We start from the raw sequence: 22,707 nt of genomic DNA, 5'->3' as shown, positions 1-22,707 counted from the left end.
CCTTCTCTTTTGTTTCTTCCTCTCTTGCTTGCACCTTCCCTGGTCATCGAGTTCTTCGAGTTCTTCGACAACGTTACGGAGTGTTGGTGGTGAGAGAAGAGGGCTACAGAAAAAAAAAGACAGGAAGGGAAGATTACTTAACGGCTGAAGAATCGTCCGATGGTCCTCTAGTCGAGATAACGAGATACAAAGATTGATAGCCACAAAACGACTTGACTCGATCGATCACAACAGATGTATACGGGAATTAAGTAGCAACGGCCGATCGATTTCAACCACACTGGGACTCGCTCTGCGACGCATTCATTCACTCACTTTAATAGCATATCGGCACCTCAAAAATGGCGGGAGTAAGACCACTGATGGCTCCTATCAACGAGACAGAACATTCATGCACCCGGGTGAGTCGGGAAGGGAAGAGAATCACGTACAACTTGAAAGTCATCCAACAACCCGAGAGAGCTCGTGCTTGCGGCGCTGGAGCAAAGTGTATGTTCATCGATCCAAAGAAAAAAGGACTGAGACTAACAGATGTAGCATCCGCTGACCGTCGTCCTGTCGACCCTCCACCCGTGGTTGAACTACGGGTCTTTGAATCCGAGCTCGACAATGATATGAACAAAACCGACATTACATTCGCCTACAATGCCAACTTCTTCCTATTCGCTACGCTGGAAAACGCTCGCCCAATCGCCCAAGTTCGCAACAGCGGAACACCACCTATCTGTCCCGTGTTGACTGGCGTGCCCGTAGCAGGAATTGCATACTTGGACCGTCCTGCCCAAGCTGGTTATTTCATCTTCCCCGACTTGTCCGTTCGTCACGAAGGCTTCTACAGGCTGAATTTCAACTTGTACGAAGAGGTCAAGGATCCCAAGGACATCGACAAAGATGCTGGCTTGCCCGTCCAACCTATGGTCGCCTCAAACAAGCCCGGAGCACCCAAGGCGTTCTTGAATTTCAGGCTAGAGGTCAAATCGACTCCATTCCAGGTGTACAGTGCCAAGAAGTTCCCAGGACTGGCTACCAGTACTTCGCTCAGCCGTGTTGTCGCCGAACAAGGCTGCCGTGTACGTATCCGTCGTGACGTGCGCATGAGACGTCGAGGTGAAAAGAGCGGCAAGGATTATGGCGACTACGAGGAGGACCGATACGGTCGCTCACCTCGCTACACTACGCCTACACCGGTTGAGCGTCCGCGGTCGGCTAGCAACAGTACGGTTGAAGCGCCATATCCTTACCCGGGTCAGACTCCTCGTCGGGATTCTACTCACGAATACCCTGGGTATCAAGCGCACCATTCGAGAGCACCGCCCCCACCTGCACCTTCGACTCCATACCAACACCCTCATGCACTCCAACACGCACCTCCTCCACCACCTCCTCCACCACCTCCGCCAGCACCCGCCTCGACATCGGCAGCACCTGGATATTTGTCGTTTGGATCTGCATCGGCAACTTACCAAACTCCTCAGTTGCCGGCTGCGCCGCCTCCACCACCATCTCATTCCATCTACCCATCTGGTCCTTCGACGCCGACATCAGCATATACCACACAACCACAATTGCCACACTCGCGTCAGCCATCAAATGCATCCGACCATGAACCCGCACCACAATCTTATCCCACACGTTCTCACCATCTCCCATCGATTCTAAACCCGGCGCCTGTCGACCCACCAGCATACGGCGGTCCGTCACCGTCAGAGGTCTACCCACCAGCAACATCGACTGCATCTGTACCACCACGCCCACACACTCCTCTCTCGTCAATCATGTTGCCACCAATCAGTTCCTTGGGCCAATTCGCAGGTTCGGCCCCAGCATCCGACATCTCACAGCAAAGGAGACCGTCATACTATCCGATTGAGACCTCCCTCTCCAAGCGAACCCACGAAGACTCGTTTGGTAACTACGAAACTCATACTCACAAGAGTATTCGTTCAGAGAACGATTACGCCGGAGCCGGTCATCAGCCCACTGGTCCTGTGTCAGGCAAGATCCACACATTCATCGAACCAGACACATCGGATTGGGAACGACCACAAATGGAGTACAGGCGAGCAGACGGTAGAATGTCGAGCAAAGCACAGCTGGCTGTTTAACATCTTCTATTTACTGTTATCTGGCGAACATTGACTGGAGTGTTGGTTTATTTGAATATATTAATGGGTTATACTATCAGGACTACGACGGTGTTTGCTCTTTTTGTTCTAACTATTCAAGGCTGCTTTTGTGTTTGTGATCTCAATGTGTAAGATCATTTGCCCCCTATTTTGGGAAGTTCAACCATTCTACTGAGAAAACATTGGAGACCTTGCTACCATTCTTCCTGTACATGATTGTTTACCTACTTTTTTTTTTCTCTTTTCTTTCTCATACACGCTCTGCATTTGTCCTTTTTCCATCATTGCAAGCAATTACGAACTCGCCCTGTCGACATGGCCATTTCTTTACTCTTCCATCATATCCACCATCCTCTCTCTCTCTCTCTCTCTCTCTCTCTCTCTCCATATCTGCGCTTCGTGGTGAAATATATTTTCCTTATGTGATACGCTTCTGCTTCCATTCAAACCATGTTTACATGTTACATTTTTTTCTCTCTTCTGTGTTTGGTTTTTGGAAAAGGATTCCGTTTTTATGTTTATATCAATATATCATTTCTGTTTCGCGATAGTCCGAATGTTACTTAGTGGTTAGAGAGAGTGTATATCTTGTTAGTTGCATATGCTTGCAGTGGTAGTTAGCCAATTGATAGCATACTCAGAGCACTACTACATCTGATACTGGATGAATCGATAAGTTAGTAGTAGTAACTTACGTAGTAGTAGTCGTCATAGTGGTGGAGTTTGGTGGGGTGGCTAGCCCTAATCAGATCGGCCCCGTGACCATATCTTATCAGTAACTACGAACTACGGCGCCAGACAAACATGGCAAAACAAAAACAAAGCTAGTCAAGCCAGTCGTCTCGACATACATTATTTGATCCCCTCCCCTCCATGCCATCCCTACTTTGAGCATTCACCAATCTCCCACGCATAGTTTGCCTGAGTCAAAAGGCAGAAGCCTGTTGGAATTTTTATTGGGTTGGTATTTTTTTTTTTTTTTTTTTTTTTCCGTGTGCATATTTTCCAAGCGACAGTTATGTTTTGATTACCCTTTTGGGGAGGGTCTGGACGTATTCGACACGACGAGATGAGTTTTTCCTTCTGATCTTTGAGTCTTGGTAAGTCTGCCTTTGTTTCGTTTATATATATATATATATATATTGCCAGAGTACCAAAATCTACGATTTGGGATATGGAGAAAAAATCAATGGGTGATGATGCCGAGGTTTGTTTTGTTATCTGCATGCACGACATTTTTCTCTATCTATCTGATATATCACAGCCGTTCTAGCTCCAGACAAGTACGTAGTACTGACTAGATCAATCACAGAATTCGCGCCCGTCATATTATTACACGCCATACATAGACATTGAACTCCAATTCGACCCGCTCCAGGCTGACCCGCTCATCCAGAAATCGCTTGTGCTCGAGGATAGCAATAGCGGCGACGATAGCGACAACCAGAGCGGCGATAATCTCGAGGGTGATGCCACATCCACCGACACGGATAACGATTACCGCGACGCGTACGGCTGTCATCACGATCGACACGGATACGGATACCAGAGATTCAGTATGACGACCACCACAGCAACGTCAACGGCGTGGAACAGCTTGAACAAGCGCAAAGTGGCACCTGCGGATTATTCAGACGCCACTTCTGATACGTCTGGACGGTTTGATGATGCCGATGAATCCGATGATGTCATGCAATTAGAGCCTCCGCCTCCTGTAGTGGCGGAGGAGAAGATGGAGGACAATAAATCGGTCCACTCCGCTAAAAGAGGAAGATCGAATGGGTGGCCATTCCAAAATGAGATTGCATACGACGAGAATGGGATGAAGATTGATTTGAGTGAGAGGCGCAACACGGCTACGCCCGGCAAGGTGTTGAGGATCCGTCGCTCCAGATTCATCGAGGGGAGTATGAATGATCGAGTTAGCGAGAAGCCGCCTAGTATTTATTTTCAGGAGGACCGCAACAAGAACAACGAAGACGTTACCCAACAGGGAGTCGGTGCAACGGCAGAGAATAAAAAACTGGAGAAGAGATCGTCTGGAATCTTTCGTTTTGGCAAGGCTATTGCCTCTGCTTTTCATCCTTTTGGGGGAGGAGGAGGATCAAAGAGTGCCACTAAATCGGAGCAAGACGCACTCGCCAAGTCGCAAAAGGAGATTATGAAGCAACGACAGCTCAAAGCGGAGAAGGCTTATGCTGAGCTGAAAAAGTCAGGTTACAAGGGCACTCTGATTAATCCTAATGCGAACTTCAGCAAGAATCAGGTTGATGGTGGCATTGCCGACGAGACGTGGAAATCGATACAAGAGAAAATGGGATATAAACTGGCCGATGAAAATCGCATTTCTCAGGATGATACTCTTGTCGGTGTACCTGGTGACGGGCTTGGGCCGATGTCTCCTGAAAGAGGGGTGTCGAAATTCAAGTCGTTCTCAGAATTGAGAAAGCGGACTCCGAATCTCAGTATTCCAGCACTACGGTTTCGTGATGTCTCTCCTTTGAGTATGCGGTCATCAATGGAGCGAGATATTGAGTACGACAATCACGCGCATCAACCTATAGAGCGACGCCAGTCACGCAAAGAGCTGCATAAACAAGCCAAATTATTGAAACGGGTCAGCAATTTGGAAGACAAGCTGGAGCGTGCTCGACGAGAGTTGCGCGAATACGTCCCTGGCAACAATGAAAATCAGCAAATGCCTGTTCCGATTATTTGTATTGATGACGAGCATGATCGTCAGTTTTCATCGGGCACTTTGCCTACGGTGCTTTCTGAGCGACTTCTGGAAGCAGGCTATGTTCAGGGGGGTATGCAGGGAACGAGCCAGAGGACTGCAAAATGGCCGCCCGTCGATAGTCTGTCGCGCAAGCGAAAGTCACCGGTCCCTATGGCCGTCGATATGGTGCAGAATACGGATGATCTCGACGAATACGACGCCAACTGCGGAAAGCCCATGGATGAAGAAGATAGCGGCAAAACACCACTACGCAACAAACTAAAACCAACGCGCGACAAACGTGCTTCTAGCCTCACCACCAAAGCCAGTCAGCGTCTAAAAGCGAAACAAGCCTCTCGCAACCTACGTGCGGTAGCAAACGACTCCACTCCCACCGAAGAAGAAGAAGAAGAGGAGGGAAACACATCCACAACAACAACAACAGCAACACCTACCTCATCAGCCCAGAAGAAGAGTCGAGAATGGACTCATTACGGGAGCGACTATGAGAATATTCCGCCTGTCCCTCCTGTGCCGAAGGAACTATTGACGTGCAAGTCTCCTTCCAAGGAGAAGAGTATACTCTCTGCAATGAAGGCGAGGATTCCGTCAAAGGAGTTTTCGTGGCCTGAGGATATTTTCTAGTCTCTGTTATTTCTACTGCTATTGATGCCTCGTGCAGAGCGCGCAATTCATATCATGTGTAGGGGTTATGATGATTTCTTTCTTGCATTTATTTACATGTCGAGTTGAGCCAGCGAGCGAGTGACGATCTGTGAATAATGATTTATGAATGGCGTTTTTTGGTTGTTTGTCCAAGTATTACCTAGGCTATGTAGGTATGAATCCCAGTTCTTCTTTGATTAAAAAATAGCCGTCGCATTCGGGTGTGACGACACACCCCCTATATCCATATCAGCAACACCGTCACAAACCCCCAAAACAACGAGAAAGTAAATCGAAGAACAAAAATGGGAATGACAAACCAAAAATCATATCCGGCGAACTCGACAAAAAGAAGGTCGACCTCTTCTGCCGTCTACAAACCTCCGCCACACCTTCCAAATCCCACATTTCGCCCAACGGCATACCCCAAAGCGCAAGGATGTATTCATGCAACAACCAGCCTCCCTTCCCATCGCCGTTTGGACCCGTTTCGAGGGACGGCCAACGCTCGAAACCAGGTGCGTCCCCGGCGACAGCAGAGAAATAACAGTCGTGCAACCATGTGAGTGTCGCAGGGTCCTGGGCGAGACCGGCCCATTCCTGCGATCCTTCTGGTTTCATATCTTGGGGTGAAGGTTCGAAGACGTGCATGTGTCGTTTCGCGGCTTTTTCGCGCTGGGAGTCGGTAAGGTTGTTGTAGCGATCTACCCAGCCGGACCTGACCAGCAAAATATCGCCGATTTGGATGTCTCCTCCCTGGCTTGCGGGCAGGATATTGATGCCCTGGTATTTTGCGCAGTCGAGCAGGTCGGCAAAGGTTATGGGGTGTCCTGTATACGGGTCGTAGGACTTTCCAGGCGTGGATTGGGCGTACGTCCAGTAGTCGAGTAAGACGGCGCGGCCGGATATTCCTCCTCCTGCTGCTTTTTCTCTGGATGCTGATTGTGCTGGTGTGGACCAGTAGTGGATGCTGCATTTGTTCTGGTCAGGTTGGGTGGTGATATCCGTTGCTTTTGTCTGCCTCACATCAACCAGTCGGTGAGTTAGTCAGTCGGTCACCAAGACGCTTGGGTGGGTTGGGACCAGACGTACGCCGTTATAAAACAACCCGCTTGCAAAATGCGAGAACTATTCATTCCGTTCTATCAGCACCTCCCATATAAGCAGAGATAGGAGAAAAGAGCAGAGATAGGAGCCCTATAAGGGGCAAAGGGGAGGGAAAGTACATGTCGAAATCCATCCCACTGACTGCCCCCCTGCGGATTCAAATTGTCGATAACATCGTCATACGCGAGACCACCGCCCAGATCGATGATGCGATGGATTGCTGGCGTGCGATTGAAGCACGGTGCTACGGGGATGTGCAGCGGTAGGCTTTTTCCGCATCAGCCAGCGTTCAGCAGGTGTATATTTATACTGAGGTAACATTGAAAGGGGGGTGGGTTATACTCCAATCGAACCGTTTCCCCCGTCCGAATCTCCGTCTTTGCGGCGCTCAACACCCGTTGGGGTGTTAGGAGGTTTAGTCTTCCTATCTACATGCTCACCACCACCACCACCACCTGTGTTAATTAATCTGCCCAATGTGACCTAGTGTAGGGGAAGTAGGTGGGATAGGTACGTGATCATCCTCCCCCCAAACCCAAGCCGAGTCTTCTGGCGCATCCGGATGATACGGTATCTTCTTGGGCAACTCACTTCTCAATGGGAAGATGTCGTTGTTGGGGTCCCAAGGCAGGGAGTTAGGGTTTTGAATCTTGGCGTCGCTGGAAGCCGCCATTTTTGTCTTCTGCCGTCAGGTTAAGAAAATGGTTGAAGGAGGAGGAAGAAGAAGACGAAAGAAAAAGAGATATCGAAAGACAGGAAATCATACGACGAGATACTCGGTTATTCCTCTTCTATATGCCTAGGTAAAGAGGTTACATGGGTATCAACGTCCGACTCCGTCGGAGCGGGCAGACGATGATGGACCCCAAAATTGAAAAAAAAAAGTTGGGTAGTCTAGTTACGTATCCTCTGATCTTCTTGTATGATTTGGTTGTTGGTTTTCTTTGTTGATTCGTTTGATCTTCATTGTCATCCCTGTAGTGGCTGTGATTGGAGACGTGTGGAGTGGATTATATCTGCCATTAGAGTCTAGCAGTCTGCAATTAGACGCAGGCTATGTACCTAGAGCACATTACATATACAGGATACGGACGGACGGATGTGATATGTATATGTGATATGTACAAGTAGATCATAAATATTCTGTCAGTTGTGAGTACAGAGTATATCTACTGTTTATCAACCTTCTCTAGCTCGCCACCCTCGGCATCAACCACCGCTTTACCAGCAACAACCCCAATCTCCGGAGTATCACTACCAACCTCATCCACCAAATCCGCAATAACAGGCGGTCCCGTGAAGTGTCTGCGGGCATACACAAAATACCAAATGACACTAATCGTTGCAAATCCCGCAAACACGACGGAGGCATAATTCATTGTTGACGGGGTCACAGGCAGCGAAACGGGCATACAGAACAACACCACAGCCAAGACAATCCAGCATATTGTTGTAATGTTGATGGCGTATCCGAATCGTCCGAGAGAGAAGGAGGAGTGTTTGACGGCGCGGCGCCCGCGTAGCACGTTAATCAGGATGGGGACGCCGTAGGAGGTTGAGAGACAGATTGTGGCTACTCCTGTGAAGGAGTTGAATGCGGCGCTTGAGCCGAAATAGATTAGTCCCAGCAGGCAGTCCACGGCTGTAGATAATATAACTGCATTCACGGGCACGTCGAAGGATTTGTTGACTTTTTGCCATGTGCTGAACCCTGGGATTGCGCCGTCACGAGCAAATGCGTAGGTGCATCGACTGGCTGCGGTGAGTGCGCCGATTCCTGCAAAGAGCATGATGCCCAGAATCAAAAACAAAAGACCGAAGCCGCCTGCGGCAGATCCTGTGACTGTTTTGAATAGTAGTCCGATGGGCTGGCCGTTGGCGACTGCGAGGAGGATCTCGACGGGTGGGAGGGTGAACATGATTGGAATCAAATAGATCAAGCCGGTAACTCCAGCGGCTACGACCGACAAGACGATTGCTCGCGGCACTTCGAGATGAGGGTTTTGCACCTCCTCGCACATGGCTGCGACCATGCCGTAGCCGGTCAATGTGTAAGCTGCTTGTAGGAGGCCAACGAAGAATGCCCATCCATTCGGCCTGGCCGAGTTAGCCGAGAGAAATCGTAAATCGGGTTTAAGAGAAGGAGGAGTAGGTACCATCCACTTGACGATGCGTCGTAATGTCCAAAAACAAACTCGCCCGACCGACGATTGTCCGCCATAGACAAAAGCGTAATCAAAATAATCAGCACACTGGCCGCAGTCCAGTAGATGCACACTTTATTAATCAAATCCAAGTACCGCGAGGCAAATATATTCACCAGCGCGCACACCACCATGACCGCCCAAAACATGAGAATGGTTTGATACGGCGTCGGCACATAGTCTTCATTCCACAGCGAAATGGCACTGAGAATGAGCTGCCCTCCAGAGAAATTGATACTCAGCGTCACCGTCCAATTGCCCACGAGTGTCAGCCAGCCGTCGATAAAGGACATGAGGGGTGCCCATTTCCGGGTTGAGAGCATTGCGCTCCAGTAGTAGACCCCGCCGGCTGTGGGGTAGACAGCACAGATCTCGGCGAGAGAGGCTGCGATTGCAATCGAAATCAACGTTACAAGGACCCAGCCCCAGATGATGGTTACGGATTGGCCGTCGACCAGGGTGATGTAGAGCGTGGTGCTGAGACCGAAGGGTGCTGCCATGATTGCGAACGACCTGTCTCGTTAAGACTGTCCTTTTGCACGGCGGTTGGGAAATGCAAGACTTACAAGCCTAGAACACTCAACATGCTCAGGTTTCGCGGCAGTTCATTCTTGTATCCCATGCGCGCGAGAGCGGCATCGGCGCTGTTTGCCGCGGAGGTCATCTTGGTGTCTTGATGCTTTCTATCAATCTATGCACTAAGCAATGAAAAAAAGAAGAAGAAACAGAAGAACAGATGCAAGAGGAGTTGAAAAGAAGTAGAGGAGGGGATTGGCTCATATGATAACTAGCTGGTGCTTATAATATGGGGCCTTCTTCACTGATAAGGATCCTGACACGCGATCCTTTGATAAGAACTCTCTCCTCAACAGCGAATAGTAGAGCCTCTGGGCCTTCTTCCATGCGACGTTAATATCGACACAGACTAGTTCACAGCCACGAACCAGACTCGATGTAGTACTGTTATTCCACGCTGACGACTATAGTTTGCGGACATGTGCCAAGCAGCCGGGGTCAGGGGTGGGGAAGATAAGGGAGGGTTCTGTTGTCTCTTCGGCTATGCCGGACATCCAACCAGGACGCATCGTTTACTGAGTCTACGAGTCTACGAGTCTACAGGTTAAAGGTGTGTAAGGAGCAAGTTAGAGGTTGGATGATCTACTATGTACAGTTCGTGGTTCTTCTTTATGCAGCATGCTCCCATATCGAATCCGATCTCTGGACTATGTATGCAGCCGTCAACTTGTCAAAGACTCGAAGCTGGCCCAGGCTGCATCTGGCTGTAGACTGAACTTACAATGGGCATATTAGAGGCTCACGCTGTTGCAGCCACCCATCGGTGAGTGAACATACTCTGTATCGTAGTCATGCAGGAGGAAGGTATTCTCCATCAACCCGTATGTGGAAGGTACAGGCCGGGAATTATGTTAATCCGAGCGATGGGCTGCAACGAGGCAGGAATGCTTGGTTTGCATTACGACTACAGACAGAAGAGTACGTACTGTGAAAACAACAACGCCGCCAGCATTGGTATTGTACAGTGTCGACATCTCTTATCGCCGCCCATCATAGACGTACTGTACACCTTGAAAATCATTATCCCTCCGGAGGATCTACTCTGTATCCAGGTAAGTCGGTGCAGCGATTGACTTTCTCTGCCTCCTGTACCCGTACTGTGACACTCCACATTGTACCGTGCTGTGGCCGGTCCTCCCAATCAGGCATAGCGTGCTCTGCGCTGCGCCCATCCCTCCGATTCCTGCCTGAGGCTAGATGGGGCCCGTCCCGTGATCTGGCCAATGGAATTGTGCCGTCGTGCATGGAGTGATTGCACCTCTCAAGACTCAAAGGCAACTGAGTCAAGGACACACCTCCGATCAACCCATTCCATTCGCTGTTGGGCCTGTCTCGGTCCCGAACGAACTGCTTCCAAGCTTTCCCATACACTGACTGCCATTACCAGTACGTACTAGTACTACTCAGTACTGAGTAAGTACTAAGTACTACAGACTGCGGACCAGTACCAAGTTCTTTACTTTCTACAAGCACTAACTTAACTACCAAGTCATTCATTCAGCCGACTCGACTCCTTAGTCCCTACCCTCGTACTACGCCGTACACTCCGTTCAATTCTACACGGACAACGGCGGATCCACTACGTATCTCAAATTACCACTCGCCCTTTCTAACGTGATCCATCGGCCGAACTACCGTCTGCCAGCCCGCTGCCTGCAAACCTCATACATTACACTTTTTCACTACATCACGTCCAATCAGCCGCCTGCCCTGCAGCAGACTACTTCCGCTGCATCATTTGTTCGTTCGGAGAGGGGCTTCGTGTTATCGATACATACTCGCCATTTCTATATTTTTGTTGACAAACTCGACTTCAACCTATATCGCACCGCCCGACTATTGCTCGTTGCGTAAATCCTTATCCGCCGTCAGTTCAGCCTACCTACCTTGCAATCCCCAACCGCTGGGGGGTATACACTTATCGCCGTCGAGCAGCGGTCACCACGCCGACGGCAACGCATTTACATTACGAAGAGAAGACTTGCTGAGTTTGAGAATATGACGACTGCGCTGGACCAACAAGCACCGGCGCCGGCGCTGGAATCGTTCCACTCCGTCGAAACGAACGCCGCTTCCATTACACCTCCAAACAGCGCCGACGGCAAGAAAAATGTGTCTGAAGGAGTTCCCTCGGAATTGTCCGACCTCGATCTTGATCACAATGCGGCCGCATCGGTGGAAGTTGTTGAAGAGGATATTGAGCCCGATCATTATTACGAAGGAGGAAGGATACCCGTGTTCAAACCGGTGAGTCGACGGACGTGATACAGAGCAATTGGAATCGTTACTGATCGTGAAAGACTATGGACCAATTCCGCGACTTTCAAGCTTTCATTCAAAAGATTGACAAATATGGCATGAAGTCCGGCATCGTCAAAGTGATCCCACCGCAAGAATGGTATGCTGTTTTGTCCTGTTATCTATTCGATTAATCCAATAGCTGACGTCTTCCAGGAGGGACGCTCTTCCGCCGCTCGATGAAGCGGTCAAAAGCATTCGAGTCAAGAACCCAATTATGCAGGAATTCCACGGCGCTCACGGTACCTACACTCAGGCCAATATCGAAAAACAGCGATCGTATAACCTTCCCCAATGGAAGGCTTTGTGCGACGACGGAAGCCATCAACCCCCTGCGAGGCGAGGCGAGCGCCGACGTACTCAAGAGAAAGCCGCCCGTGCTCCTGTTGTCAAGACTCAGACTACGACTGCCCGTTCCGGTTCGCAGAAACGTGGTCCAGGTCGTCCGCCGAAACGAACCAGAGAAGTCAAAATCAAAGACGAGTCTCCCGCTGATGATCGGTCCGAGAAATCACGACTGGAGGGACCCCCAACACCAGTTTCTCCCGAATCGAACCCAGTCGAAACAAAGACGGAAGATCTCAGTGACGGAGAGGCGTTACCCGCCGCAAAACGCAGAGGCCGACAGCCAAAGTCCGTTTCTGCGCGAAGGAAGCACAATCGAGGCGAAACGCTCGACCAGGTGGATGAAGAAGCGTTCAAAGACTTTGACTACCGCATACACGATAACGACGAATATACCGCCGAAAGATGCGACGAGCTGGAGACTGCATACTGGAAATCGCTCATGTTCAACAACCCCATGTACGGTGCGGATATGCCTGGCTCGCTGTTTGACGACTCAACCACTTCGTGGAACGTAGCAAAGCTTCCCAATTTGCTCGATGTGATAGGACAAAAAGTCCCTGGTGTTAACACTGCCTACCTATATCTCGGCATGTGGAAAGCAACGTTTGCTTGGCATTTGGAAGACGTGGATTTATATAGTATCAACTATATTCATTTTGGCGCTCCGAAACAATGGTACAGCATCTCTCAGGAAGATGCACCCCGCTTTGAAGCAGCCATGAAGAGCTTCTGGCCAAGTGACGCGAAGAATTGCGATCAGTTCCTTCGTCACAAGACATACTTGGTCTCTCCCAGCATTTTGAAGTCGCGGTTCGGCATCACAGTGAACAAGGTCGTTCATTATGAAGGCGAGTTCATGATCACGTATCCGTATGGCTACCACTCTGGTTTCAACTTGGGTTACAACTGCGCCGAATCGGTCAACTTTGCTACTGAACAGTGGCTGGACTATGGCCGCATTGCGAAAAAATGTAACTGCGAGTCCGACAGTGTCTGGATCGACATTGGGGATATTGAGCGAAAGTTGCGAGGCGAGCCCACGCCTGAGTACTATGATGACGACGAGATTGACAGTGATTTGAGTGATGAAGATGGCGCTTCTGACCTGCTCACTCCTCCTCGTAGCGTGCCTGAAAAGTCAACTCGCGGTAGGAAGCGCAAGCTTGAAGGCGATGAACCCCGCTCGAAGCGCGCTCGTATGCAGAATCATACTATTCGCAAGATCCCTTGTGTTCTATGTCCGAATGACATGGACTATGAAGATCTGTTACCAACGGAGGATGGCAAGTCCCATGCACACCGACGTTGTGCGACGTACATTGAAGAAACATCAATCCTGCGCGATGACTCTGGACGGGAAGTTGTCTGCGATATCGACAAGATCCCCAAAGCGCGCATGGGTCTTAAATGTCTGTTCTGCCGCGAAGTGCGGGGAGCCTGCTTTCAGTGCAATTTCGGGAAATGTACGCGGGCGTACCACCCCACTTGCGCCCTTCTGGCTGGAGTTCAGGTCGAGTTTGGATCGATTCTGGTCATCGCAGATAGTGGCCAGCAGTACTATGTACCTAGCGTTGACCTGAAATGTAAATACCACCGACAGAAGCGACTCGGCCCGTCGGAGACGCCTGATGAAGACCGCAAGGTGCTCCAGGCTGCCAGTCGGCTGTCGATGGGCGATTTGCTGCAGTTCCAGGCCGACAAAGAAATCAACGGAGCCGTTGTACTGGAAAACCGGCCCATTGAGCGAATGTTGAAGCTCAAGGTGCTGCCCCGCGGCGATGTGATCGAGTTGCCGTATCGCTGGATTCTGGTGGTCCGCAAGACCAATTTCGCACCACTGCCACCAGGAACGCAGCCGTTGCCTGCTCATCTGGTGCGAAAGGCTGAAACCCATCGCGATCTGTCCAACACGGTGCCTCAACCGGGGACACCTTTCTTCGATGCCAACGCACCATTCCAGTGGGCGGAATTCGAAACGGCGTCGCTCCCAGCAGACGCAATCCGCGTGCGAGTCGACATTGCAGGCAACAAGCCCGAGCAGATCTGGTATTATCTGGGAGAAACGTCGACGGAATGTAGGGCACAATTCACACACAACCCTAGTGTAACGGTCCACAACGCGCGGTCGAATTTCTTGGAGATGATGAAGCCGTTGCCAGTTAGCGCGTTGTCCGCGGGCCGATTTCGCCAGCCCCCTTCTTTGCCGCAGACTCCTCAGAGTGCAAGGTCAAACCCCCACCACCTCACTGCCCCTCCAAACACAACGCTTCCCAGTTCTTCTTCGTCATTGCAGCGTCGCTCCCCAAACACTGCAATGACTCCTGCCTACCGACACCTTCCACCCCAGCACCACCTCAACCTCTCTCATTTTAATCATGCTGCTGCCAATGTCACGTCCATCTACGCTGCTGCCAATGCTGCCGTCCGCCCCAATCCCTACGCCGCCTTTCCGAAACCCCAGCCCGATCCGCCAGCGAATACTTTTGCCAATGTGCGGGAGTTGATTGCTCGTCGCCGCCTGGCGCAAATGACCGACCATGCAAATGTCCTCGCCGGGTACAAAATCGTCTCGTCGGAGCTGGTCGTTGAGACTCTTTTGGGCCCGATGGGCTCTGTACCGCCCGATAATGGCATGGAAAAATTAGAATTGGCCATGGCGCAGCAACGTGTCCAGCCCCGAGCCTTGGATGGCTCCTTGCTGCCCCTTCAACCACTCAACATGCGATCGGAAGAAGTCACCACTTTGCTTCGAATGCTACGGTTTTCCGTCGTCACTTATCGCGACCGGCTCGATGTAATTGTCAAAAAAGAGCCCGACTATATAAAACAAGAGCCGTTCGATCGGCCCAACTACGGTCGGGTGGCTGGGAGGTTCGCGTACCTGGAACAACAAGCCGCCCAAACACCCGCTGTTTACAAATCACCGTACGAGTCGCCGTTTGGAGTTGCTGAATGGGCCAAGAAGGAATACAATCTTGTGGAGGAGGAACCCTTTTCGAAACCGTCGCTGGCCAACGATTATTTCGCGTCGCTGTCGCCTGCCGACCAGGAAAAGATTGTCAAGGCTTGTGGCAGCTGGGTACAGGAACGGATCGTGGAAAGGGCTCCAAGTCACAGTCGACAGAGTTCAACGTCGAATTTTCGCTTGTCGGCGGCCCTCGCCCAACAGAATCACAGCAATAATAACAACCCGACCATCGACATTACGGCAGTTGATGATCTTCCGATGAATGGGATGGATCGGATGGATCGATTAGACCGGTTAGATTTTCCATTACATGCAGACTCGCCGACGTCGAGTTTCAGTCGTCCTCATCTGGTCGGGTTTCCATCACCGCACGACTTTAACAGCCATGGTGATCATGAGTCATCTATTGTCCCTCGACATCTGTCTGACCATCACGATCTCTTTGGGGATCAACAAGCCAATACTCGATTCTGGCAACATGGACCTTGGGGTCCAGGCGGTGATGGGACGACGCCGATAGAAGAGAATCGGCCATTCTTTGGGCCTCACGAGCGACTAAAACATGACTACGCCTCGTCTGAACTTTCTTTAGGTCGCGGGCCGAGTTCATTGCATTCAGTTGACATGGCTGGATTTGGGATGGACACGACAGAGGATCTCTGTGAAATCCTGAGTCCTTGACCTTGACTTGTTGATCGTTATGATCCGGCCTCGCCTGCTCACCTCAACCTCGACTTGACTACCCGACTACCTGACCTGACCTGACTTGACTTGACTCTCGCTCGATCTACCCTCTGTGTCATTTGCCTCCAAACTCCTTGACGACGTAAAATTAACTATTTTTCCGGCACTTTTTCTCCCACCATCCCATCTGTCACTACGATTTCCTACTGTGACTTGTATCCGAATGATGACTGCATGATCTGGGCGTTTATTTCGTTTTCCCCGTTATTATTATCATTGTTATATCATGATGTTTTGATGACCCCCCTTCCTCCGACGTGATTTCCACCCTCTACTCAAATGTCAAATGTGTCTTTACTGTTTTCATTTTCATTTTTATCTTATTTCCCCTCTGTCGGTGCCAAAAATACCACGACAGACAGTTGTTCAATAGATAGTGTACCGTTATGCGGCTTGGCTTTGCTGAATGGATGGATCATGAAGCACGAGAAAAATTTTCACTCCCGTTTTGTTCCCACACACAACACAACACAACACACAATACCCAACACACAAACGCAACATCTGATGTTCCTTCCGGGCCCCAATCTCTTGCTCGATTATTCATCCCATCCATTATGTACTGTCTGCCCGATTTTTTGTTAATTAAAAGAAGACAGAATCGAATGAACGGTATGGTGTGGCCTACTTTCGCCCACCTTTTATTATTTTCGAATATATATATATACTACCGAACTTGTAAATATTATTTCGGATTTGCATTTAATTCTTCTCTGTACACTTTCAATGTTGTTAGTAGATACATAACTTCGAAACATCGACTGACGAATCTATTCTGAGTTCGAGTATCTAATGATTTCCACACTCTGTCTGTACTGCGTCGTATATACTACGTATACTATCTATGGTACTACTACTCCGTAAGGTAAGTTAGTTAGTTAGTTAGTACTAGCTAAGATGCTTATGTTATAGTATCTGGTACGTCGTTAACTATCTCTGCCCAAGACCCATACCTATCCCCCATCCTAAGGCCGCAACGGAGCATCCATCCATCCAACCACTTCCCAATCCTGAAACTCTTGAACCTTGGCACCACCCAGGTACGTTTCAACCAAAGCCGACCGGACCGGTTCTCGACCTTATTACACGTATTCACGACTACTACAGTGGTCAGCGAACCTGGTCTCCGGTTTCCGGTTTCCGGCTCGGTTGTTCAACGTTGGATACGGGGAGCTCCGTCTAACGCTAACTAACTAACTACAAACTTTACTTGCTAGCGGCATCTGGGCTCGGCATCTGTAGACGTCTGGATCTGAGCGTGAGATATCTATTTGATGTTTACACGTATATGTAGCGCCCCGTACTTGACAATTCTTGGGTTTTTCACATCATTCGTCCAACGTCGGTGAACTGGTTAAATTAGCTTGCTAGGAACGGTAGCTGCTTAGCTGGTTTAACCGGTTGATGGGAGTGGTTTGGGGCGTGATTCGTTGAGATTGCGGGCGATTCTTGTCGTATACGATTTTACGTAATAATCGCATTGCTCTCTTTCAGTGTCGCTTGCCGTGTAAGGAAGGTAGTTAAGTTATTACTCTGTATGAAGTGGCGTCTGATGTCCTGGAAGTCTGGGTGTTGATCTTGAGGATTGGGAAGATTGATGGGTTTCGTTTCGATATAACTACCACAGTTCAGTTAGATAACTAACTAGTGAGCTAGTTAGTTAGTATTACATACTATCCGCATGTTGGACCGTACGGATAAAGGGACCCTTGGGAAAGAGTATCCAATTGATGGGTCCTCTTATCAGCTCAATTTTAAATATGTCTCAGAGCATTATTAGCATAGCATGCTAAGCACAGAATCGGAGGGCGCGTAGCGGAGTACGGCGTATCTACATGACTACGAGTAGATCTACAGGAAAAACTTCTCGAAAGAATCCGCCTCCCTGAGTAATGATGTGGACTAGTCTTTCCTTTCTGGGACCGCTAAGCTCATGTTTCCTTGGGTTCAGCTATGCTCCAGCCATGGAATGGGCTCTCCGTCAAACTGCTGCTAGCGGTACGTATATAACGCTGTTCTTCCCTCGATTCTGTGGGTATAGCATTCTAGCTACCTAGGTATCCTCACTTAGAACCCTCGAGATAAATTCGCCTATGGAAGAAAAAGAAGTTGGCGCAAAATGGCTTCTCCCCTGGACACCCACAATACAGAACCCACACCCTCCTACACCAACGTCAGCACAACAACAATGTCCGACGAAAAACGAAACACTGTCCGCGCCCTCGTCGAAGCCGACTTGCTCGATGAACGCTACGCCCAGACCCAGCGCGGCCTGTCCAGTCGCCATGTGCAAATGATGGCTCTAGGCGGCACAATTGGTACCGGCTTATTCGTCGGGTCTGGTCAATCGCTCGCCATCGGCGGTCCGGCTTCATTGCTGCTGGCGTATATCTTCATCTCGGTGCTTGTGTACAGCCTCGTCACCGCCATCGCCGAGATAGGCGCCTACATGCCCGTTCACGGTGGCACCATGAGTTATCACGGCTTTCGCTATGTGAGTAGGAGTCTGGGCTTTGCGATGGGGTATCTTTATTGGTATTCCATTGGGATTTTGGTTCCCTACGAGATTACGGCTGCGTCGCTTGTTATAACTTACTGGAATCCGGACGTGAATGTGGCGGTTTGGATTACGATTATGATGGTTGTGATTGTTGCGCTCAATTTCTTACCGGTCAGGTTTTATGGTGAATCTGAGTTTTGGTTTGCGAGCATCAAGATCCTTACACTGATGGGACTGTTAATGCTCAGTTTCATCCTGTTTTGGGGAGGAGGACCCAATCGTGAACGACTTGGGTTTCATTACTGGAAGGATCCAGGCTCGTTTAATGCCTATATTATCGACGGGGGTGCGGGTCGGTTTGTGGGCTTTTTACGCTGCGTTGTCTCCAGTGCTATTGCATTCATCTTTGCTCCCGAATTGATCATTATTTCTGGCGGTGAGATGGAGTCTCCGCGACGAAATGTGCCGCGTGCAGCTCGTCGGTATATCTATCGACTGGTGTTTTTCTATCTTTTTGCCGTTTTGGCTATTGGAGTCATTTGTCCATCGAACGATAGTCGATTGACCAATGGTGGCGCTGGCGCAGGCTCGTCTCCGTTTGTTGTGGGCATCAAAAATGCAGGTATCCCGGTTCTGGATAGTATCGTCAACGCCGCCGTCTTGACGTCTGCCTGGTCTTCAGGAAACGCGTTCTTGTACATGTCGTCCAGATCACTGTACGGATTGGCCATGTCCGGCAATGCGCCTAATGTCATGAAGACTTGCAACCGATGGGGTGTGCCCTGGGTTGCAGTGGCGTGTTCCTCTCTCTTCTCCTTGCTTGCATACCTCTCTGTGGGCACCTCCAGCTCGGTTGTATTCAACTGGTTTGTCAACTTTACCAACACCTCCGGCTTCATTTCGTGGATATGCTGCTGCATCGTGTACTTTCGCTTCCGCAAAGCCGCCGAATGCCAGAGCGTTGAACGCCCGTACCAGTCCCGAATACAACCCTATGGCGCATACATCGCCATTGTGGGATGCGTGTTCCTGACCCTAATCAATGGGTTCACTGTATTTTTCCCGTCCAATTGGTCAGTCAGCAACTTCTTCACTGCGTATATCGGTATTCCGGCGTTTTTGGTGTTGTATTTTGGTCATCGTGCGGTCTTTTGGAAGGATCCCTGGGCATGGAGGCCCGAGCAGGTGGATTTGCACACTGGGTTGGATGAAATTGTGGCCGCGGAACGGCCTTCTCGGGTGCGGGACACATGGTGGAAGAAGCTGATGGTTGTGATTGAATAGTTGTGGTCGTATTTGATAGATTGCGAACCATGAGAGCTGTAATTTTAGATCAGCCCAATTGATGTATACTACGGAGTACTGCCATGTTCGTTGGATGTTGTGTACATACATACATAATATGCTATGTGTACATACTTTGTAGTATCTCCGACGATTCCCCGTAGAGAAGTCAGTGATGTCATAGCACAAGGTGGAGTCCCCTCCCCAGAGTGAGTCCAGACGGCCTGGCCCATCCATCGTTCTGGCTTTTCAGCGTGTTCCTGTTTCAAAGCAACCGTTGATTTATCCATTCGTTTCTCTTTTCTATCGCTTATTGTTTTCATCTCAATTCTGTTTTTATCCAATTGTCATCACCGGTATATCCAGCCATGGCAGCTCCTACAGAGCAGCCCGACGGCACTGGTCTGTTGCCCCGCTGCTCCTTTACTGTTGGCCTCCTCATGTGGCTAATGACTCTAAACATACAGGTGTCCTCCAACTCGACCCCTGGCTCGAACCGTTCAAAGACGCCCTCAAGACTCGATTCGCTTACGCTCAGGATTGGATTAAGAAAATCAATGATACAGAAGGTGGTCTCGAGAAGTTCAGTAGGGTCCGTGCACATTCTCTTCTTGAGGATCGGTGATGGACAGTACTGAGGGGCATGCTTAGGGATACGAAACGTTCGGATTCAATGTCAAAGAAAATGGCGACATTGTCTACCGAGAATGGGCACCCAGTGCAATCGAAGCCCATCTCATCGGCGATTTCAGTAAGCCGTTTATCCCATCCATCCTATCTACACAATAACTAGGGCTAAGACAACACGACTAGACAACTGGGACAGAAAAGCTCACCCCATGAAGGTGAATGATTTCGGCGTCTGGGAAATCACTCTTCCCGCCAAAGACGGTGTACCGGTGATACCGCATGAAAGCAAAGTCAAGGTGCCCACACTCAGATCTGCGCGCTCGTCGTACCCCCCCATTGACTGAGCAGCCCAGATTACCATGGTCACCCGTGCAGGTGAAGTAATCGATAGAATCCCCGCCTGGATTAAACGAGTCACTCAAGACCTTGATGTTTCGCCCGTTTACGACGCCGTGTTTTGGAATCCGCCCGCGAGTGAGAAATATACCTTTCGTCATGATCGTCCTAAGAAACCTGCCAGTCTTCGTATCTATGAGGCTCACGTCGGTATTTCTTCGCCAGAGACGAAGGTTGCGACGTACAAGAATTTCACGACTAAGATGCTACCCCGAATCAAGTACTTGGGATATAATGCCATTCAGTTGATGGCGATTATGGAACATGCCTACTATGCTAGTTTCGGCTACCAGATTAACAATTTCTTTGCGGCAAGTAGCCGTTACGGACCTCCCGAGGATTTGAAGGAGCTGATTGATACTGCCCATAGCATGGGAATTGTGGTTTTGCTTGATGTTGTGCACAGCCATGCCTCCAAGAATGTGCTGGATGGGTTGAATATGTTTGATGGCAGCGACCACCTCTACTTCCATTCTGGTAGTAAGGGTCAGCATGAGTTGTGGGATAGTCGTTTGTTCAACTATGGCAGCCACGAAGTCCTTCGCTTTTTGCTCAGCAATCTTCGGTTCTGGATGGAGGAGTATAAGTTTGATGGATTCAGGTTTGATGGTGTTACTAGCATGCTGTATACCCACCATGGTATCGGAACGTATGTATCACATCTACAATTTTTTGATGAAGGGATACTAATGTGCGTGATAGCGGATTCTCTGGCGGTTATCACGAATACTTTGGCCCCGCTGTCGATGCTGACAGCGTGATGTACCTCCAGCTTGCCAATGAGATGCTCCATGAGATATACCCAGAGACTATTACAATTGCCGAGGATGTATCGGGCATGCCGGCGCTATGTTTACCGCTATCTCTGGGTGGAGTGGGCTTCGACTACCGTCTTGCCATGGCTGTTCCGGACATGTATATCAAATGGCTCAAAGAGAAACAGGATGATGAATGGGACATGGGTAACCTAGTGTTTACTCTTACGAACCGACGACACGGCGAGAAGACGATTGCATATGCAGAGAGTCACGATCAAGCGTAAGCATCTCGTCTTATCTGTTGTATGATCACTGCTAACTCTGCCAACTGCGCAGTCTCGTTGGTGACAAAACACTGATGATGTGGCTGTGCGACAAGGAAATGTACACCAACATGTCAGTTCTGACCGAACTGACTCCCATCATTGACCGTGGCATCTCCCTTCACAAGATGATCAGACTTGTTACCCATGGCTTGGGTGGTGAGGGATGGCTCAACTTTGAGGGTAACGAGTTCGGCCATCCTGAATGGCTCGACTTTCCTCGTGCTGGAAACAACAATTCCTTCTGGTACGCACGTCGTTTGTTGAACCTGACCGAGGATCATCTCCTCCGCTACCGATTTTTGAACGACTTTGATCGTGCCATGCAAGTAACTGAAGAGAAATACGGCTGGTTACATGCGCCACAAGCGTACGTCAGCTTGAAGAACGAGAACGACAAGGTGATTGCCTTTGAGCGTGCGGGACTATTATGGGTATTCAACTTCCATCCCACTCAAAGCTTCACCGACTACCGAGTGGGTGTCGAGCAAGAAGGCACCTATCGCATTATTCTGGATACAGACGACTCTGATTTTGGCGGACACGGCCGTAATCAGAAAGAGACGCGATTCTTTACTACGGACTTGCCATGGAATGGACGCAAGAACTTTATCCAAGTCTACATTCCCGCGAGGACTGCTTTGGTAATTTCCCACTGTCCGTAGTGTGTTCTGAGTGGTATCTAATGTTAGCAGATCTTTGCCCTCGAAAGCACAATCTAGTCGAGCATTCTCGCATCTGCTCGGGATTCTTCATATTATTCATCCTTGGTACATTAATCATCATACCCATACTGGTAAATATCGCAGCGAACACGATGCACAATTTAATAGCAATAGCGAGCAATCAAGTTGATATTATTTCCACCAACTAGTCCTATATGAATGATTGAATAATCAAATTGGCAAGCCGTCGGCTAGAATGAACATCAGAGATTTGAAGTGTCATTTCTTCTCAGCTCGTAAGGTTTCGCTCCCTCACTATATATACACTACACGATCACTGTTTGCCAGCTATATACCCCATGCATTATATCATACGCATATGTAGATGCACTGCC

At 49.5% G+C, this 22,707-nt stretch overlaps 7 protein-coding genes across 7 annotated transcripts; 5 read left to right on the top strand and 2 right to left on the bottom strand.

Annotated features, from left to right (window-relative positions):
• Positions 1–341: 341 nt before the first annotated feature.
• EYB26_005490 (uncharacterized protein) lies at positions 342–2,105 on the top strand (the record flags this gene model as incomplete). The annotated part of the gene is made up of 2 exons (XM_054264775.1): positions 342–489; positions 538–2,105. 2 exons carry the CDS (start codon positions 342–344, stop codon positions 2,103–2,105), a joined length of 1,716 nt encoding a protein of 571 aa, XP_054120750.1.
• A 1,210-nt stretch (positions 2,106–3,315) lies between these two features.
• EYB26_005489 (uncharacterized protein) lies at positions 3,316–5,490 on the top strand (the record flags this gene model as incomplete). Its single annotated transcript, XM_054264774.1, has 2 exons — positions 3,316–3,333; positions 3,439–5,490. The coding sequence occupies 2 exons, from the start codon at positions 3,316–3,318 to the stop codon at positions 5,488–5,490; spliced, it is 2,070 nt and encodes a 689-aa protein (XP_054120749.1).
• A 218-nt stretch (positions 5,491–5,708) lies between these two features.
• EYB26_005488 (uncharacterized protein) lies at positions 5,709–7,291 on the bottom strand (the record flags this gene model as incomplete). The annotated part of the gene is made up of 6 exons (XM_054264773.1): positions 5,709–5,749; positions 5,832–6,528; positions 6,604–6,639; positions 6,738–6,885; positions 6,961–7,046; positions 7,133–7,291. The coding sequence occupies 6 exons, from the start codon at positions 7,289–7,291 to the stop codon at positions 5,709–5,711; spliced, it is 1,167 nt and encodes a 388-aa protein (XP_054120748.1).
• Positions 7,292–7,787: 496 nt separating this feature from the next.
• Positions 7,788–9,486, bottom strand: EYB26_005487 (uncharacterized protein; the record flags this gene model as incomplete). Its single annotated transcript, XM_054264772.1, has 3 exons — positions 7,788–8,715; positions 8,775–9,335; positions 9,389–9,486. 3 exons carry the CDS (start codon positions 9,484–9,486, stop codon positions 7,788–7,790), a joined length of 1,587 nt encoding a protein of 528 aa, XP_054120747.1.
• A 1,910-nt stretch (positions 9,487–11,396) lies between these two features.
• EYB26_005486 (uncharacterized protein) lies at positions 11,397–15,693 on the top strand (the record flags this gene model as incomplete). Its single annotated transcript, XM_054264771.1, has 3 exons — positions 11,397–11,645; positions 11,699–11,796; positions 11,853–15,693. The coding sequence occupies 3 exons, from the start codon at positions 11,397–11,399 to the stop codon at positions 15,691–15,693; spliced, it is 4,188 nt and encodes a 1,395-aa protein (XP_054120746.1).
• A 2,182-nt stretch (positions 15,694–17,875) lies between these two features.
• Positions 17,876–19,540, top strand: EYB26_005485 (uncharacterized protein; the record flags this gene model as incomplete). The annotated part of the gene is made up of 1 exon (XM_054264770.1): positions 17,876–19,540. One exon carries the CDS (start codon positions 17,876–17,878, stop codon positions 19,538–19,540), a length of 1,665 nt encoding a protein of 554 aa, XP_054120745.1.
• A 368-nt stretch (positions 19,541–19,908) lies between these two features.
• On the top strand, positions 19,909–22,369 carry EYB26_005484 (uncharacterized protein; the record flags this gene model as incomplete). The annotated part of the gene is made up of 8 exons (XM_054264769.1): positions 19,909–19,942; positions 20,008–20,132; positions 20,192–20,291; positions 20,354–20,466; positions 20,524–21,215; positions 21,269–21,604; positions 21,661–22,291; positions 22,343–22,369. 8 exons carry the CDS (start codon positions 19,909–19,911, stop codon positions 22,367–22,369), a joined length of 2,058 nt encoding a protein of 685 aa, XP_054120744.1.
• Between the last annotated feature and the right edge of the window lie 338 nt (positions 22,370–22,707).

This window comes from Talaromyces marneffei, chromosome 4 (assembly GCF_009556855.1).
Source record: "Talaromyces marneffei chromosome 4, complete sequence".
NCBI lineage: Eukaryota > Fungi > Ascomycota > Eurotiomycetes > Eurotiales > Trichocomaceae > Talaromyces > Talaromyces marneffei.
This window is presented reverse-complemented; position numbering and strand designations above follow the sequence as displayed.